General features: G+C 36.8%; 2 protein-coding genes across 3 annotated transcripts; one reads left to right on the plus strand and one right to left on the minus strand.

The window, feature by feature from the left end:
- Positions 1–60: 60 nt before the first annotated feature.
- On the minus strand, positions 61–6651 carry LOC116286581 (placenta-specific gene 8 protein-like). The gene is made up of 5 exons (XM_089037027.1): positions 6551–6651; positions 2966–3120; positions 2714–2920; positions 1764–1903; positions 61–1635 (listed from the first exon to the last, which is right to left on the minus strand). The coding sequence occupies exons 2-5, from the start codon at positions 3021–3023 to the stop codon at positions 1528–1530; spliced, it is 513 nt and encodes a 170-aa protein (XP_088893153.1). The 5' UTR covers positions 3024–3120; positions 6551–6651; the 3' UTR covers positions 61–1527.
- A 294-nt stretch (positions 6652–6945) lies between these two features.
- LOC116286582 (uncharacterized) lies at positions 6946–12916 on the plus strand. 2 transcript variants are annotated; one of them, XR_016121194.1, is made up of 8 exons: positions 6946–7200; positions 8125–8189; positions 8307–8643; positions 9286–9355; positions 9752–9867; positions 10415–10493; positions 11093–11678; positions 12685–12916. XR_016121194.1 is itself a non-coding variant. In XM_089037241.1 (7 exons), exons 1-7 carry the CDS (start codon positions 7068–7070, stop codon positions 11598–11600), a joined length of 1308 nt encoding a protein of 435 aa, XP_088893367.1. In that variant the 5' UTR covers positions 6946–7067; the 3' UTR covers positions 11601–11765. The 2 variants fall into 2 exon arrangements, 1 of the variants encoding a protein (XP_088893367.1); XM_089037241.1 differs by lacking the exon at positions 12685–12916 and having other exon boundaries at positions 11093–11765.
- The last annotated feature ends 826 nt before the right edge of the window (positions 12917–13742 follow it).

The raw sequence follows: 13742 nt of genomic DNA on the forward strand, positions 1-13742 counted from the left end.
GTGTTAAGAATTATTCTGGACATTTCAAATTTTCACCTGCCCCCCCCCCCCCCCCCCCTCATCCCTCTGCCATACATTATGAACGCAGCCTAACGTATTGTCATATTATTTGGCATTTCTGTCGAGCATCTGACCAAAGGAAACTAGGACGTATCCAAGAAAAAGCTTTAAAAGCGATATATAACTTATATATATGTTACTTATGAACAACTTCTCAAACTGGCAAAGTTACCAACGATAAAGAACCGACATATACAGGACATTGGTATCTTGATGTATAAAGTTAAAAATGAACTTTGCCCATCTTATGTCCAAGAATTCTTATTTGAAAAGAATAATAGTGGGTATAACTTGAGAAATAGTGATTTTGTGATACCTAGGTTTAATACCGTTTCTTACGGCAAACATAGCTTAAAGTACCTTGGTCCTATGCTCTGGTCCAAATTAGATAACGAAATCAGAAATTCCAAATCGCTAAATAGTTTTAAGAACAACATAAGAGGAAAGGATCTTGAAGCGTTGCTGAAGGACAAATGTCACAACTGCCCTAGTATTAATGACTATTGTAGTCTTTTAGACAATTTTTGGATGGGGTGGGGGGGTTATACCATGGCGGGTTTTATTCATCTTAGATGGAATATTTTATATAGTTCTAAGGTATATTTTATGAGGAAACTCTTTAGATTGTAAATAGCATGTGTTTTTTGAATTTATTGATTATTTAAATATTAAGATAAGTGTCGGTGCGTTTTTCGCGCGGGTTTCTGGTTCGCTTGGGCGGGTGGGGGCCGGGTGGTTGTGGTAGCGGTCTGTGCGGGTTCTCCTCCCTTGAGGCTGGCGGTTCGGAGTTCTGCGTGAAAACCGCACCGTATATGATATATTATATATGTTTATATTATGTATATTTTTCTCTCTTTAGATAGGTGTCCCATGTAATAGGTCTTTTACAGTTAACGGTCACGTGTCTGTACTGGTGAGCAAAAGTTTTTATTTCATTTTAAATCGGTGATTCTTTTTAGCTACTTGTTAATAACTGAATGAAGCGATGTGTAACCAGTGTGTTACGAAATGCAGTTCTATTACGATCTCTCGAAACAGGTCTTTGTAGAAATATTGTTTGCTCACCAGTATATTTCACCCATGGGAATCAAGATGTTCATTCATTTGCTCTCAGTGAATTAATCAGCACGTGATTATTGAGCTGCAAAGGGCCTATTAGCCTACTTTAATGTAAGCTAGATATTTATGACACATAAATAAAGGTTATTATTATTATCATTACACATGGTTAGACGTCTACAAAGTTTAGACGTATTTCTCATGCACCGAACGGCATCAGAAGCTATAAGAAACCTTTGTAGTTTCTTTTAACGGTTTCAAAATAAGATAGAATAAAATGCTGATTATATAACTGGCAGAGAAACGACAAAAATCCATTACGTATTACTGCTCTACTATCAAGCTAGACTGTAAACGAAATTGCTGAAAATTAGCGAACATCGTTTAGTTACCATGTGGCTTACAACCTCAATTGACTCTTTGTATGTGTTGAACGTGGTCAATCTCCCTCGCCAGCTGACACAAGGCGCAATAGTAGCAGTATTCAACCGTCAAGTAGTCATTGCACAGCGATCCCTAACGAATGAATGCATATAAAAATTATATATGAATTGATAAACCTCGTGTAGTGGTTAGATAACGCTGAACAAGGACTTTGAGAATCTGCAATAGAGGTTTTACACAGATCACTTTAAAATTCATACTTTGATGTTTTGCTCAGCTCTGAATTTTATCCTGAGGCTAAGAAGAGGAAACGGGCAACAAACGGTGAAGCATCTGCCCTCTCCTAGACGTTGAGAAATGTCACACAACAAATATTTTCCACAGAAAATCGCATACCAACCTTAAACGAAGAAAAAACTCGTGATAAATAATTGATTTCAAAACAGGTCAACTGTCAGAGCTAACCATGAGCCCTGTAACGCCCTCCCCTTAACCCTACTTAACCCATGTCCTCTGTGCCCTATACCCTGTGTCCTATACATAATGACCTGTACACCCCTTCCCTGTCCCTTGTACCCACTGTGACCCTGACCCTTGTACCCACTGTGTCCCTGTCCCTTGTACCCACTGTGACCCTGTCCCTTGTACCCACTGTGACCCTGTACCTTGTTCCTACTGTGACCCTGTCCCCTGTACCCACTGTGACCCTGTCGCTTGTACCCCCTTTGACCCTGTCCCTTGTACCCACTGTGACTCAGTCCCTTTTACCGAACTGTATCCCTGTCCCTTGTACCCACTGTGACCCTGTGCCCATTGCTCCTATTTCCTTCATCCTGTACACTGTGCCCTATATCGTCCATCCTGTACCCTGTGCCCTATATCCTCCATCCTGTACCCTGTGCCCTATATCCTTCATCCTGTACCCTGGGCCCTATATCCTCCATCCTGCACCCTGTGCCCTATATCCTACATCCTGTACCTTGTGCCCTATATCCTCCATCCTGTACCCTGTGCCCTATATTCTCCATCTTGTACCCTGTGCCCTATATTCTCCACCCTGTACCCTGTGCTCTATATTCTCCACCCTGTACCCTGTGCCCTATATCCTTCATCCTGTGCCCTGTGCCCTGTACTCTACATCCTGTACCATGTGTATTCTCGTCCTGTATTATGTGCATTGTTCCAAGCACAGAAAGAAATTTTGTACTACAAGTGCCACAGTCGTCAAAGCAGCCACACAATCCCGTACTCCACTCTCGTGGGGCAGCACGGGCAGTAACAGGCTGCTGGTTGATCATTATCACGTTTGTATTGCTGGTAGTTTGGGAATGCATTGGTGCCACTTGACCTTGCTGCATCATCATTGATTGACCTTGCTGCATCATCATTGGCTGACCTTGCTGCATCATTGGCTGACCTGGCAGCGTCATTGGCTGACCTGGCTGCGTCATTATTGGCTGACCTGGCTGCGTCATTATTGGCTGACCTGGCTGCATCATTGGCTGACCTTGCTGCATCATTGGCGGAGCCTGAAGGGGGTATTGTTCTGGAGAAGACTTCTGATTCTGTGGTTGACTTAATGTTGGTTCTCTTGACTGATGAACGACTTGACTTTAACTGATGGAGAAGGAGAAGAAGAAAAAGAAAAAGAAAAAGAAGAACAGAAAGAAGAAGAAGAAGAAGAAGAAGAAGAAGAAGAAGAAGAAGAAGAAGTTCGAAAACGAAAAGAAAAAGGAAAACAAGAAGATGATGCAAGGAGGAAAAGGAAAAAAGCTTTAGTTTGATTCCAACAAAAGTTTCTTTCTTTGTCAAGTTAAACTTGCTTTCGTCCGACGCATGCACAAGATAATGTTTCTCTCTAAGGATCAATCTCGTACCCGTATTCTTATATTTTACTGCGCATGCTCGACGAGCATGCGGTGTAAGAAACAAAGGCTCTGGGCACAGGGAGCCCAATTTAGACTAAAGTGAATGGTGAAAATAAAATTGGAAATATTAAATAATTAATTTTTTTTAAAATTCGAGATCAAGATAATGTCCTCCGTAATGCGAAAGAGTAAAAAAATCAATAAAAAAATGCACTAGAAAATTTTTTTTTGCGCGCGCCTTTGTTTTCCTATATAATTTCCCAAAGACTTTCCCAAAGTATTCCAGCTCGCTCGCGCAAAAAAAAAAAAAAAAAAAAAAAAAAGCCCTCGAAAAGAGAGTTCGACTTCGGGAATTTTGTCTGTTACTACTGACTTGGTTTCGAGTTGCAGTGCATTTACATATCGTAGTCCAAAACAATTTACTTTCAATGATATTTTCGCAGTTACCCACCCATGTATGGTGTATTTTAAGGAATTTAGTAACGTATTAATGACTATAAGAAAAGCTTGTTGACTTCTTAACTTCGTTTGCTGTGTTATTCATAAAGCGGCTATTAGTTTAGTGTTAATTTAACCACGTTGTAGACACACATTAGGGACTTTAAGATTGCAAAATCTACGACGGCGACGTCAACCGAAAGTATAAAATAGAATGGGAGAATGATCTTGACCCCAGACATTTATTCATTTATTCATTTACGCAACCAACCACAAGCAATTCTGGTAGTTTAGTAGTGGGTCTCATGGATTTAAATATAGTTTTATTTATTTTACTAAGATCAAAGTATTAGTAGGGGATTTGGCTGAAATATTTGTCTCTGCTGAGTATCTCTTTTAGAACCCAGTCTTTTCCGAGCATTATCTTTTTTTTTTTTTCATTCGGCTTTTCGTAATTCTTATTTTTTTGTAATGGTCTAGCATTGTCAAAAACTTTTTGCTTTCAGTAGAAATATATATTAGTTTATGAATTGTTATAATAAATAAATTTGTATTTCATTTTTAATCGGGTAATCAAATTGATCTTGTTTTCATGAGTATTCAAACCAGTTTATAAAATAATTGGGATACTACGCGCGCTAGGATTGGTCGAAAACCATGTTTGATGAGAGTATCAAAACACACTATCGTCATTTTTAATCTATCGCGCGCGCTCATTGGTCAGTTTGAATAAGACGGCACGTAGGGAGAATTTAATTACACTTTGCTTTTTTTCGATCTTTTCGCGCGTTTGTTATTTTATAAAACAGATCAAAAACAGTTTTCTGTGTTTGATACTCTGATCAAAACACTTGGGATGTTGGGAGAACACTTTAGAAGCTCCTCTCGTGTTCTCCCAACATCCCGCGTGTTTTGATCAGAGTATCAAACACGGAAAACTGTTTTTGATCTGTTAAATTAAATTTAAAATGAAATCAAAATTGGTACGAAAATGGCATTTAGATTGCAAATAAAAACAAACTTTGCAAATAAAGTAAATGCAGATTTTACACTAAAATCTTACGTGAAAATGGAAGTAAAAACAGAATATACTAAGAAAATATGCATGATTAATGAAGGGCCACCTACTATGATGAGATGGCAAACGAGGGTCGTCACCCGTAATAGAATAAATTATAGAATAATCTTGCAAAGAAAGTAAATAACTACAACGCCGTTTTGCAACTCTTTCAGCAGAGAGTGTTTGAGTTGACCTCCCTTGCTTTCGTACTAACATCGGCAGACAAACTTTTCTTTCAATAGCAACGATTTTTTGGCAGGATCTACCCCCTGCCAATTCAAACAAATGTCTACATACTGTTTCAAAAATAGGGTCAAACAATATCTTTTAACCAAACAAAATTCGTCCTATGGAAAAAACTAAATTAATTCACTTTCAATATTCGTCTTGCTCTTTATTTCTCGATCTTGTTATGTCTTGTCGCTTTGCTGTGGCACTTTTGTCACCTGCGCTTTTCTGCTGATATTAATTCTTTTTGTGTTACTGTCTGGAGCTACTGAATAAAATTATAACTTAAATTGCCTAGGGTCTAACTTTGAAAATCTTACGGTACCTTTAGCCTCTAGTCATTTCCTTGAATGTAAAGCATTTTTTCATAACGGATACTGTAAAATAAAACTAAATTAGAAACAAAAAAAGCACTAATATATATATATATATATATATACATATATTATAACTTTTGGTTGAAAATCGTTATAATTAAAAAATCTGGAAATCTGGAAATTAGTTTATATAATATACTTGACTTTTGTAGAATTTTTGCAAATGTATATATATATATATATATATATATATATATACGGTTTCAGCCATCAAGATGCGAAATTACACTAACAACTGTAATACTTCATGAGAATTTCAAAGATGAATAAGAGTTAAGTGTTATACTTTATTATGTCTTGTATCTAGAGCAATGTACACTAACGAATGAATCTTTCGGCCAAGCACGCCCTAATTTATAATCGCATGCAAGATTCCTAGAAACGTCTCAGTATTAAAAAATCATCAAACGAATTTTACTAATTCGAGTGCAGCAGTACTTTTTTGCTATTTTGTTCATCAATTTCTACTGGATAAAAAAGTAGTGCAAAATTTCAAAAAGAGCAAAAACAAAAAACAAAAACAAAAAAAAAAAAACAAAAAACAAAAAACAAAAAAACAACAACAACAAAAAACCAACAAACAAAACAAAACAATGTGTCATTTTATAGGAACAAGTTGCGTTGATTCTTATTTAATGTTGCTAGTCTAGAGATAGGTATGTCAGTATACTGGCTAACTGGTAAAACAGAACCGTTAATCTGCAGTTCTACTAAGGCAATGTAATTTATAGCCCGCTTCACACTAGCTCCTTCGACAAGATTGCATGGCAAATGAAGAAACAGAGGTCAAATTTCTTAGGAAAAGAGAAGCCTATTAATGTGAAAATGTTTATTTAAGTTTATTTTTCTATATTCACTGGATAAGGTTTTATATATCGGATAGCGCTATCCACCCTTTGTACAACCAGCCCCTGATGTTCAAAGATGAAACGAAAACGAAAGCCAATATTTTGTTCTTTTTTACACTCACTCACTCAGCATTAGTTCATCTCTTTCAATTTCTTTTTCTAATCTTTGAATATGGAGGAGGGACAGAGATTTTTGGAAGTATTAATTTCAAGAGGAAAGATTCTTACCTGTAGTTCAAGAAAATGTTAGCGTCGAGATTTACTTTATAAAGCGGAATTAGAATCACCAAGGTAAACAAAATACAGGCCCTGCTTTTTTACCGCTTGATGCAGACATTAAATAGGTTTCTAAGAGCTTTCGCTATTGGGGTTAATACAATTGGGGAAAAAATATAGCGCTCATAATAGCGTCACGCCGATTGGCCAATTTGATACACCCCAAGACTTCATTCGGGAGAACAACCTTCCTAAGACCTAGTCGATTGAGTTAGAATTTTGAAAAAAATGTTAAAAGAAAAAGGAAGGAAGGAAGGAAGGAAGGAAGAAAGAAAAATGGAAAAATGAAATCAAACTCTTTACCCATGTGACCCAGTCCCCAAAAGACGAACTAGTACCTAGACTTCCGCGATTTCCACAAAGGGATAAATACAAAATGGCGGAAGAAGAAGAGCTTTTCACGTGTACTAGTGTTTGACCCTTTTTAACTTAATTCTTGTTTTTTGGCTTATAAAAGGGTCATATAAACATGGGTAAGCATAAAGGAAAAGGAAAGTCGTCACAAAGCCGACAGAAAACGAGTAAAAGCTTAAGATACGAAGAAAAATGGCAAAAGGATGTATCCAGTGAGATTGAATACGGTGGAGACTACGAGAACTGTGGTTAGCTGTTTGTTTGTTGTATTAAGCTCAGGGGCGGCGGAAGCTGAAAATCTTTGGGGGAGCGCTGCAAAAAATCACAAAAATAACTTAATAACAGTAATTAAAATCGAATCTATGCATTTTTATTTCGCAGTGTCTAAATACCCGGCAGCCGGTCGCGGTCTAAAATTGACTAAATGCCCGGCAGTCCAAACTTTCACCAAAAAAAACGAGAACTGGCTACAGCTAATGGTATCAAACTAGTCTAACTTTATTATGTTATATTAAGCGCTTCCTGTAGTCTGGACTGATTCGAAAAAAGATTGTCTGTATTCGCTCGGCATAGAATACGGAGCACTTGGTTCATGTCACTTAGAATATTTTCGCCAACACTGCCGGTCGCAATTTTCGCAAAAAATACGATAAATTACCTACGTATAAGCGAATACAGACAATCTTTTTTCGAATCAGTCCAGACTACAGGAAGCACTTAATATAACATAATAAAGTTAGACTAGTTTGATACCATTAGCTGTAGCCAGTCCTCGTTTTTTTTTTTGGTGAAAGTTTGGACTGCCGGGCATTTAGTCAATTTTAGACCGCGACCGGCTGCCGGGCATTTAGACACTGCGTTTTTATTTCATGTGAACCAATATTTCGTGGGGGAGCACATGTCCCCCGGCCCCCCCGGTTCCGCCGCCTAGCTTATAACTACTTTCTCTTATAACTTCTCTTTGATGAAAAAACTGTATCATTAGAGCTTAACCAACACTCTACCTTTCAATTTAGCAGTGACGAATTGTTTTCTCATGAAATGCTGATTATTTAATCCATTTTAATGTGTCTTCTTTTGGGAATGACATTAGCCCTATTAAGACTTGAGCTTGTTTTGCCCCCCCCCCCCCCCCCCCCAAAACACAACTAAACTAAGAGTTACTTTCTTAGCACATGGAGAAGCAAGTGCGCAGAAAGATTATGGCCGTGGACTACCCTTTCCTTTGGCAATGTGGGTAAGTTTTGCAAGCTCTGTTGTCAATGCATAATAAAAGCATACATGTATACTTGACTGACATGTTAGATGTTAATATCTTTTCCAAAATAAAATTGTCTGTTATGTAACTGTTCAGGATTTGGAACATTGCGACCCCAAAAAATGCTCTGGAAAAAAACTTTCAAGACTAGGATTCGTCAGGACTCTCAGAATATCCCAGAGTTTCAAAGGCATTATTCTCAGTCCTGTTGGAACACAATGTCTTTCTCCAGAGGACAGAGATATTGTAAGTGCTCATGGAGTTGCTGTGATTGATTGTTCTTGGGCAAAGCTGCAGGGTACACCATTTAAGAAGATGCACGGAGGTTACCCTAGGTTGTTGCCGTACCTTGTTGCTGCCAATCCTATCAACTATGGGCATCCTTGTAAACTCTCTTGTGTCGAAGCGTTTGCTGCAACTCTATACATCACAGGTATTTGTATGTACTTTATTTACTTGTTAGTTCTCTCTTTGAGAGCTTTTCTAGGGTTCTCTGGTCTTCCTCCCTTAGAAATACTTCAGTTTTGAATTCTCTGCTTTAAAGGGTTTGCGTTGATTTTGTATGGAATTATTTTGAGTATTCATTCATTTTAGTAGAGGTCCATGTTGTTGTAGCTGTGCACTCTACATTACTATTAGTATTTTGAAAGATTTGGATACTAAAATGAGGCTAATCCTGCATAAATGAGTCTGTGATCAAAGAACATATCAGTATTTGACTAATTTGAAAACAGTCTATTTTACAGTGCTAAGCGCTGACTACCTTGAACACACCTTGAACAACTTTTTGACAAGGTTTAATTGATCTTCTTACCACTAATTATGTTTAGCACTTCACTTTGATGTTTTGCTATCATTACATCGATGTACATACTCCACCTATCCAACCATAAATGTGAAGTGCCAATGTCTAATTGATTAGTGGCAAAGAGCACAATTAAAACTTGTCAAAAACTTTTCAAAAAGATGTCAAAATGAAATAAAAAACTTGTAGAAGGTTCAAGGTATGGCTGGTAGCACACTAACTTCAGAGCTTAAGACCATATTTTGTTGTGACCTTATGATTCATATTTAGGTTTTGAAGAAATTGGAAGAAACATCCTAAGAGTATTCAAGTGGGGAAAAACATTCTATACACTGAATCAGTAAGATAAAAAAAAACATTGAGTCTATTTATCATACCATAATTAAATAATATTTTGCAATAGACCATCGCCAAAGCCTCCCCACAGCTTAAAAAATCAGGGAAGCATGCCAATGCGATCCGGGTTCGAGTCCCGCTGAGCTCGGTGTGGTATGTGAGTAGAGTTGTTTGTTGGTTCTCTCCTGTGCTTCTTGTGTCCCTGGTTGGAATTTTCCCCTAACAGGGCCTGTCAGTAATTAATCAAAGTAGTCTGTTGTTGGTGATCTCATGTGGCTGTTTCGAGGCCGGTTCTTATGGGAACTGTCCCCTAACAGGGCCTTACCAATAGACTGTGACAAACCCTCCCCTCCTATCCCCTCACCGTAATGACTAACAGTAATTTAATGTTTGACATTAGGGAACTCTTGGATCTTTATGCATCTTGCCAGAACAGCAAGGAAGTCATTGAAGGACAAAACGAATGGTTAGAAAAGTGTGAAAAGGAAAAGAGTGAAGCTCATGCTTCATCGCAAGGTACGTGCAAATCTGAAATAAGATTTGGAGAAATGGAGGCATGACTGACGGTGATTGAGACTGTGTAACATCATGATCAGTCTCTGTTCTTGGACATTTCTCTTCTTTGATTTACCAACAATAACAACAATGATTTCTTTATTAAAGATGTGAATTGTGTTTTATCAAGCTAGTTTTTCTTCATTGAATTGGAATGTAGCTGGTTAGGTTTTGCTGAGTAAGAAATACTGGTGAACCTGTAGGAAAACCCTCAAATCAGGAAAGAGAACTACAGTACCAAATAACTGTCAGATAAAAGTCTTTTGTTTCTGGTTTTATGTTAAATTTTAAAGTAATATGATGTTTTATGCAATAACTTACATGTACAAATTTCTGAATAATATGATTATATATAACATAATTAACAACTATCAATAATAGGATAGTTGAATATGCCTCATAGACCCACACTACTTTGACAATGTGATGATGCAATTTATCGTCAATAAGAGGACAGACACATGACAAAATAATGTCTATTTGTTAATTTGAATTGTATGCTTTTTAGACATGACAGATATTGACATGGAGAAAGAACATTTTAATCCCAATAGATTAGTCTCTTCTTCTCAGTTTGGATATGACAGGTAAGTAAGAAATACTCTTGTGTAGAGGCTTTGCACCAGCACATGATGGCAGCCATGGCAGGAGGCAGGAACATCAACACCAGAGTCAATTGATGTACCAGAGTCAATTATCTGAATTACATGAGAAAAACTTCAGCTTCCCAGGGAAGGAAGACTCTATTGTTGTGCCTCCTGTTTGTCATGACAGGGGCATAACCAGGGATCTTGCAGGGGAGGTGGGGCTTTTATGGGAGGGGTGCACATGCAACCTGTGCTCCCCCCCCCTGGTTACAGCCCTTCATGGCTGCCATCAAGCCATGGCACAAAGCCTCTATGTACCAAATCTGCTTGGGCGTAATGATTTATCCATTCCCCTTTTCCCATTTTTGTCATTCCCTAGAGTATCATTTCTTTGTTTGAGTCATATCCATATTCATGTGTCTTCTCATGTGCAACCATTAGACAAAGAAATAATACTCTAGGGAATGACATGGGGTCTGGAATGGGAAAATAGTGGACTATGTTTATTAGCTTGTTGAAAAAATATCAATTTTGTTGTGTGGAAACTATGACATACAGCTGTAGATGTTCGAACCTCATAAATATCCTTTTTATTGTAGGGAAGAAGAGTCAGATGAGGATGATGATGGTGATGATGATGATGATGATGAGAATGAGGAGGGCCACATTGATAATCATGGCAATGAAGACAGTAATGACAATGATTCAAATGATGAAGATGATTGTAAACAAAGTGATAATGGTAATCATAATGATATTGATATCAAAGACCATGGTGTTGATGATGATGAAGATAATGATAATAATGACGTAAACCAAATGAAACCTTCCATTAATAATGACAGCACGCAATCTCCAATCAAAGTTAACAAGGATAAAAATGTCAACAATATAAATGACATACACAAAGATGATGAAGACGATGATGATGATGATAATGATGATGATAATGATCAGTGCCTATCTGAATCTAATCATAATGTTACCACAGATATTCCCAACCAAACAAAAAATGAAATTCAAAGAAGTAACGATACAAGAAAAAAATTGGATAGAAAATTTGACGGTAGTGAGATTCAGAGCTTGAAACTTGAAGACAGAACTTGAAACCAGCTACATTTATTTGGTGGTTTGCACTGGTTTTTGAGGAAGTCTTTATTCATGAAATGTTCCCAAGACATTAAGGTAACTCAAAGGAAAATATTGTATGTCTTTTCCCAATATAGACGTATGTATATCGATTGATTAAAAAAATGAAATATATATTTTTAATTGGTAGTGTTTTTAGCTAGAATTTAACATTTGTTTCTTATATACAATAATTTCTTCAGGGTGCACAGTCGGGTGCACACAGGTCCTTGAAAACTCCTTGTATGTAAAATTTCCTTAAAAAATACTTGAACTTGATTCTTAAAATGCCCTTAAATTTAATTTGCATGAATCATCCTTGAAAAATAAAGCAATAATTGCTTGACAATTATTGTCATATACTGATTATACAAATAATAAATTTGATAATATTCCTATGTTGATTTCTGATATTGATGAAAACTGAATGCTGACCGGGAGTAATTAAGTCTCAAAACATGTGCTAGAGTGACGTGAATAGAACAGTTTCTGCTCTTTGGTCCGTTTCCTGTTATGAAACGAGGTCAAAAAGGAGATTTTGTGTCCTTGAAAACATTGCAAAACTCCTTTAAATGTCCTTGAAAAGTTCTTGAAATTTTTTAGAGAATACCTGTGTGCATCCTGTATTTTTTCTATTGAGGGGAGGTCTGGGGGACCTTAGCATTTATTCTACTTGATGGAAAGTCATTATATTGATGGGGGATAGCTAGAAACTATTAGATAATAACAAAGAAACAATCTGTAATGTAATGGAATGGGTTGTTATTGTTCTCTCATAAGTATGAGTCTCATCTAAGCGGCTGTCAGTTTTGTGGATCTTGATTGTTTTGACTGATTGTCTAAGATCTTGTCACCTCGTGGTTTACACAATAGGTGTTTTGACTTAGAGTAGACTCAGACTCAGACAAAGTTAGAGAAAAAGTCTGGAGCCATGAGAGAGAGAGAGAGAGAAGAAAAGGACTTCAGATCATGCCTTGTTCATTTTCATTCTTTCATTCATTTGTTCGTTCTTTCATTTATTCATTTATTCATTCATTCATTCTTTCAAATATTTTCGTCTCAGATTCACAAGGCAGTGTGACAATGTGCGGACATAAGAGAACAGACACAAAAGACTGATGTCTATTTTGTTAATTACGACAACCACAGGGAGCCCAATTTAGATTAAAGTGAATGGTGAAAATAAACCGGGAAGAAATAAAAAAATAATTACTTTTTAAATTCGAGGTCAAGATGTCTTCCGTAATACGATAGAGTAAAAATATCGATAAAAAATGCACTAACACATTTTTTTTCGCGCGCGCCTTTGTTTTCCTATATGATTCCTCTTATGTATCATCATTCATTTTATCCTAAATTGGGCTCCCTGTGCAATAACATTCATATCTATACACACCCTCTGGTGATTTTTATAATCCCCCACGCACTAACAACAACACAATTGCAGTTTAGGGACTGGTTTCGTCCGTTTATTAGGACCTTTTCAACCTAACTGAATCTGACAAAAACAATAAAAACTTCTCATTTTTAACAAAAACGATAACGATAAAAACTTCTCATTTTTAGGAACCAACGGAAAGAGCGCGCGCTCGTTGACGTTAGTTTTGCCAAAATTTTGCCAGGATTTATATAGAACAAAACTTCCACAGGCCGAAAGAGTAGCCAAAAATATATATCTCAGCCAAAATTCTTACTAAAAGAAGTTTAGATACCTAGATACAAGGGATTGATCATGCCCATAATGTAGTTGAAATGTATGGGTCCGTCATTTTGGTGTCTTATTGAGGGACACCAATATGGCGGCCAAATCACGAAGTTCAGAAATAATGTTTAAATTGCAAACATTTTCAATTTTCAATAGCAAAAATCATCCAAATAAAGTTACCAATCATCTAATAAGTTAAAAACATTATTTCAATAAGATTTCCCTATTTCTAATGCTTTGAAAATGCGTGGAAAAATTGCGTGATAGAATTGGACTCGCAATAAAGATTATTTTGGTATAAGACTTGTCTTATAATGATATGAATAACATAAAATAAAAAACAGTTTTATGGGGTGAATACTTAAGATTTTAGAAAACCAAGCATTGATGATGAAAAATAACCAATCAGCGCGCGA

This window comes from Actinia tenebrosa, unplaced genomic scaffold (assembly GCF_029948245.1).
Source record: "Actinia tenebrosa isolate PJP-AT-01 unplaced genomic scaffold, QUT_ActTen_1.0 PGA_scaffold4__44_contigs__length_22323623, whole genome shotgun sequence".
NCBI classification, from domain to species: Eukaryota; Metazoa; Cnidaria; class Anthozoa; order Actiniaria; family Actiniidae; genus Actinia; species Actinia tenebrosa.